At 46.8% G+C, this 6,011-nt stretch overlaps 1 protein-coding gene across 3 annotated transcripts in view; it reads left to right on the top strand.

Moving 5' to 3' along the window:
* KLK13 (kallikrein related peptidase 13) overlaps positions 1-6,011 on the top strand; it is a 9,223-nt gene that overhangs the window by 467 nt on the left and 2,745 nt on the right. The window contains exons 2-5 of one of the 3 annotated variants that reach the window (XM_069088840.1): positions 141-226; positions 1,272-1,461; positions 1,718-1,986; positions 4,021-4,157. In XM_069088840.1, coding sequence (XP_068944941.1) covers positions 184-226; positions 1,272-1,461; positions 1,718-1,986; positions 4,021-4,157 — 639 coding nt within the window. In that variant the 5' untranslated portion in view covers positions 141-183. Of the gene's footprint in view, positions 1-78; positions 227-1,271; positions 1,462-1,717; positions 1,987-4,020; positions 4,158-6,011 lie in introns of all 3 variants that reach the window. The other 2 variants (XM_069088841.1, XM_069088839.1) reach the window with 2 other exon arrangements.

The raw sequence follows: 6,011 nt of genomic DNA, 5'->3' as shown, positions 1-6,011 counted from the left end.
GGGGGGGGGTCCACAAAGAGATAGGTGGATGGAGGTGGAGCAGGGGCTCCAGGGTGGCTTCCCTCTCTCATATTCTAGGAGGAGGAACTGGGAAAGGCAGGCAGCTGAGCTTCCCCCCCCTCCTCTCCCCCTACCTCTAGTTCCAGCAGCGCCACCCTGGCCCAGCTTCCGCCCCTTGGTGCCATGAGGCTGCTGCCTCTGGCCCTGGTCCTGGTTTCATCACACGGTAAGAATGCAGCGGGGGCGAGGTCAATTCAGGGCCCATGGGGCCAGGTCTGGGAGGGGGTGTGGGAATTAGGACCTCTGGCTCCATTTCCCCTCTGCTGCCCAGGAGCTACTGGAGTGGGGAGAAGAGGGGCGGGGGCTGGCTGTAGGTGCTGGAGCTCTCCGTGCGGCCTGGTTTCTCCTCACCCCACCTAGCTCCAGGTTCTGCATGTGCCCTTCTCCTGACCCCCTGGCTCCTGCTCAGTCTCTTACTTTGCCCTTAGTCCCAAGAATCCCCTCTCAAACCCCAGCTGTCCTCCTTTGACCCTGTCAAATTTTCCCTTAATATATCAAGCCTTACCCTCACTCTGCAGTCTAAACCCTTTCCTTTCCAGACCTTTTGATCCCCTAGGCTAAAACCTCATAACTCCTGGACCTTCAAATATCCCTTAGTCTGATCCCCTAGGACCCCCTGTTATTCCCACAAACCTTCTTTGATCCCCTGTATCCTGGAATAAGCAGTACTGTTCTGCCTGCTCTCTTCCACCTAGACTTCCCCTTTCTCCTAATTTCTAACTTTCCTCCTTTGATCTCATGAATCTTCCCCCCTTTCCCCCCAGCCCCCAGCCCCACTCTACTCCACTGATCTAATCCAACTCCTTTTGATTCCTAGGTTCTCCCTCCCTGAAATCTCCCCCTAAAACAGGTTTCATTCAGACATTCCTCCCCTGATGCCTTGACAATATATCATTGAATTCCAGACTTTCCCTTTCTAACCTTCCCTTCTTTTCCCCAGCCACTGAACTCTCTCCTGCTTCACATCTTTAAAACACATAAAGAATTTATTAATCACCTACTGTATGCAAGATGCCATGAATCCTCCCCAGACTGCAAGATCCCTCTTCTTCTGACCTACTGATGGTCTCTTTATGAACCACCCCTCCCCCAACCCGACTCCCTCCAGGGATCTCTGACCCCTAGAGCTTTCTCCTCTCTTCCTCCCATCTTTTTCCACTGCCGCCTCCATCTTTGATCTATCCCTGACGGCTGTCTCCCTTGCTTCCCAGCCATCTCCCAGGAACTCCCCAAGATTATCAACAGCTCTAATGGCAGACAGGGTGCCCTCCCTGGAGTCAGGGAATGTGCCCCCCATTCCCAGCCCTGGCAGGTTGCTCTGCTTGTGAATCGACGGCTGCTCTGTGGGGGCATCCTTATCCACCCCAGCTGGGTGCTGTCTGCAGCTCATTGCCTGAAGGAGTATGTGCCATGTGTCTGGGGCTGGCGATGGGCTTGGGGATAACCTTTGGGTTGGGAATAAGACACAGACGAAGATGGGGATCAGTATAGGAATGGGGTGGCAAGAGTATAGGGATAAAGATAGGGTTGGAGATGCCAATGGGGAAGGGATAAAAAAGGGAATGGGTTGGGGATCAGGATGGGTGGGCATGGAAATGGGAATGAGGAATTGACTGCACTTGCATCATTAATTAAATTACCTCCCTATTGTCTACAGCCAGTACACAGTGCTCCTGGGTAAACATGCCCTGGATCCCTGGGAAGAAGGAGAGCAAGTCCAAAGTGTCATCCATTCTATCCCACATCCTCTGTACCGGAGCAGCCCAACCCACCACAACCATGACCATGACATTATGCTCCTTTATCTTCAGAAGCCAGCCCAGCTGAATGACCATGTCCAGGTCCTCCCTTTGCCCTCCCAGGACTGCCTGCCTCCTGGCACATGCTGTGTAGTGTCAGGCTGGGGCACCACCACAAGCCCTCAGGGTATGCTTTCTTCCCATGGTTGACCAGAGAAAGCATCTCATCAGCTTAGTTCACAAAGGGTTAAAGGTATCAAAATGTGGGACAAGGGGCAGGGATTAAGGCTCAACTATAGAATGATATCTATTTACTATTCCCCCTGTATCTGTGTGTCTCTTTTCATCACTACCCTTATGTCTCAACTTTCTTCTGTCTCCTCCATTATTCCCCATCCCTTCTAGACTTCTCTTTCCCATTTTCTTCACTGTCCCAACTCCTGCCATCTCTTTCCATCCCCCTCAGTTCTTTAAATCTCCCTCCATCTTGTCCATATCTTCACACTTTCCATTTCTCCCTATCTGCATCTCACTTCCCTCAATCTTCCCACCTCCTCCCCCTTTCTTCATCCCCAATTTCTCTGTGTCCCCCTTATCACTCTTTAATAAAAATCTGTCAGTTCTTTCTAAATCCCCTATTTCTCTCTTCTCTGAGGTGATCATTTCTGTCCAATTTCTGTCCATCAACTTCATCATTTTTCCTTTCTTTCCATCTCCCCATCTCTCTTCATCTCTCTCCAAAATCTTTCTATTCCACCACTGTCTCTTCTCTCTCCCTCTAGTTTCCCCAAATCTTCATTCATTCTTTTCCATCCCTCTCCAACACCTTCTCCCCCCCATGTTTGCCTTTTCTCCTCTTCCTAATATCTCCTCAGCTCCTACCTTTCCCCTTCTCTCACTATATGCTCTATGTTTCCATGCAAGCAAATTCTCTTAAACATTCCATTTCCCCATTTCCTCCATCTCCCCATCTCTCCCACCTTTTCACATATACCTCATACCTGTCTCCCTCTATCTATCCTTGATTTCCACATCTCTCTCCATTTTCACTTCTTTTCTGAATTTCTCCCCAGCTCACCCATTTTCTCCCATCTTCTTTCCATCTCTTCTTATTTCTCACCATTTCTTCCTGTCTTCTTTCATTTCCCCATCTCCTTCCACCTACCCCTAGTATCCCTCCTTTTCTCAGTTTCCCTATCTCCTTCCATCTTCATCTCTCTAAAATCTTATTTCCCCCTTAACCATCTCTCTCAAGCTCTCTCAATATCCACATCCTCTTTATTTCCCATCTTTCCTCATCAAATTCCTTTTCTCCCACCTCCCTTCATCTCTCTCACTCTCTCCCATTTCTCATTTTTCTTGATCTCCCACTTAAACTCTATCTGTCCCTATTTCTCCCCATCTCTCTATCTTTCCATTTCCCATGTCTCTCCAATATCTAACAATGATTCAACTCTCCTTGTGCCTCTCATTTCAGTCTCTCTACCATCTTCTAGGGAGGGACATGAGAGTTTTCTTCAAAGATTTAAAACTCTGCCTGCCTGGAGAAGTCTCCAGCTTTCCTACTTGGCCTTAGACAGCAGAACTAGATGCAGTGGGTAGAGGCTTCAAAGGGCTGATTTTGACTTGAGATAAGGAAAACTTCCCAAAAATAAGAGTTGTCCAAACATGGAATAGGCAACCTCAGGAGTGGGGGGTTTCTCTTCCATGGAGGTCTATAACCAAAGACTGGCTGCCAATTTGTAGGGTTGTTGGAGAGAAGATTCTTACCTGGGTACACATTAGACTAGAGGGTCTCTTTCAAATGTCAACTTCTATTCCATATCCCCATGGTCCCACCTCCCCATCTTTGTCTATCTCCTCCACATCACTATATCTCACTTTCTTCTCTTTCCTCACATTCCTGTCTCCCTCCGTTTCCTTCCCATTCCCTTCCTCTCCATCTCTTCTCGTTCCCTTCTACCTTCTGTATCCTTCCATCTGCCTCACCTTTCTTCTCTCTCTCCTTGTATCCTCTTACCTCTACCCATCTCCCCTCCTTGCCCTACCTCCCTATAACTCCTGCCCTTTCTATCTTTTCACTCTTCTTTTCTCCCTCCTTGTCCCTTATTCTTTCCGCCCTTCCCATTTCATCGTCTTCTCCTTTCTCTTCCCTCTCCCTTGCTTTCTACCCCAAAGCAGATCAGGAGATGCAGTCCTCACTCTTCTTATCTCCCTACAGTGAGTTACCCCAAAACCCTACAGTGTGCTGAAATTCAACTTCGCTCAGATGAAGAATGTCTTCAGAGCTACCCTGGGAAGATTACACCCAACATGCTGTGTGCTGGGTCTGAAGAAGGCGGCAAAGACTCTTGTGAGGTGAGATAGAGTCATGGGAAAAGCAGGCACAGATTCACAGAGGGAAGAGAGAGAGAAAGACATGGGAAGTTCATGAACTGCATTTCTCATAGAACATAGACCCATAGAGCAAGAATGAGCTTTAGAAAAGGTTTTATGCAACCTTCTTCTAGTACTGCTGGGGAAATGGAAGCCTTGTAATGTGAAATGACTATCCCCAGTCCCAGGTCATATTGGTGGTGAGAGGGAGAGCTCCTTGCCTATATCATACTTGAGAGAAGGGGGATGGACACAGATACTTAAAGAGACAGAGAAGAGAGGCATTGAAGATAGAGAAAAGAAAATGGCAAAGTAGACACAGAGGAAAGGATCATAATTGTGCAGAGATTTACATGTAGCTAGACATGGAGAGACCCAGAAATGGTCCCCAGAGAAGAGGGTGAGACACAGACAGACACAGGAGAGAGACACAGAGACAAAGAAACATCCATTGGATATGGAGAGACATACAGGTAAAAGAGAGACAAAATGAGGGACACACAGGGGCAAAGACTGAGATTTGCAGGGAAATAGGCACAATTTTTGAGGACAGAAAGACACAGAGGAAGAGAGTAGAGGCAGAAAGAGAAGAAGAGGAGGGACAGAAGACAGTGAAGAGATAAAGAGTAAGCCAGAAGGACAGAGAGAAAAGAGATAATGTGAGAGTTGCAGATAGATAAAAATAGAAAGTACATGTAAGGATAAAAAACGCTTAAAGAGAATGAGACAAAGACATGGAAAGGAACACACAGATTCCATTCCTGAGAGATGGACAGAGATATAGACATTCAGAGACAGAGATAGAAGAGATGTGGAGAGATAAAAAGAAATAGAAGAGAATGAAGGGCACACTTAGTAGAGCTACAGAGAGAAAGCAAAGAGAAACTAAGAGAGAAAGGTACAAAAAAAGAGCTACAATTATAGCAACATTGGAATTTCTAGATTCTCAAAGGTTTACTCCCAGCATTTGAACTGAGAACGAGACATAGAAAGAATTCCCAAGACAAAGAAAGAGACACACATGGGGCAGGGGGGAAGAGAATAAAGAGTTAGAGAGACCCCAAAATAAAGATGAGACACTGAAAAAAAAAAAGGAGATAGAAGGGCACATAAATAAACAGAGATGGAGAAAGAGAGAGAAGGAGGGAGACAGATGGAGACAGAGAGAAAGAGACAGAAAAAACATGAAGGAAGAATGGGAAAGAGAGACAGAGAAAGAGAAAGACAGAGAGATAGACACAGAGAAAGGAGAGAAAGAGAGAGGAAGGAGAAAAAGAGCCAGAGACAGAGAGATGGAGAGAAAGAGAAACTATCTCCCATGCAAAATATAGAAGGGGCATAGATCCAAACTTTAGCCCTCACCTGGTACTCACCTCCCATTCCTTCTGTAGCCCTAATTGATCCTGGAGTCTCTGGGAATAGTCCCTACAGGATATAACCCTTTCTCTGGTACTCTTCTCTCTCTAGTCAGCACCAGCACACAGCCTGTTTTCTTGGGTTAGTAACTTAATAGATGAGGAACTGGACTTGGCATCAAGAAGAACCAGGAACTAACAAATCCCTACTTCAGAGAGCAGGCATGTAATGCTGGCCAAGTTACTTAATCTCTGGATGCCTCAGTTTCCTCATCTGAAAAATAAAAAGGAGATGGACCCAGTGTACTGTTAAAGTCCCTTCCAGTTCTAAAGGGATGTTCCTGTGATGCTTGTCCCTTGATAGACCAAAACCAGAGATGTCTTCTTGGTTTTTTCTTCCTTCCTTCCTTCCTTCCTTCCTTCCTTCCTTCCTTCCTTCCTTCCTTCCTTCCTTCCTTCCTTCCTCCCTCCCTCCCTTCCT

The sequence above is a fragment of the Petaurus breviceps genome, unplaced genomic scaffold (genome assembly GCF_028583685.1).
Source record: "Petaurus breviceps papuanus isolate PSGF00001 unplaced genomic scaffold, PetGlider_PUasm1.0 185, whole genome shotgun sequence".
NCBI classification, from domain to species: Eukaryota; Metazoa; Chordata; class Mammalia; order Diprotodontia; family Petauridae; genus Petaurus; species Petaurus breviceps.
The sequence above is the reverse complement of the archived record's forward strand: the minus strand, read 5'-3'. Positions and strand labels throughout refer to the sequence as shown.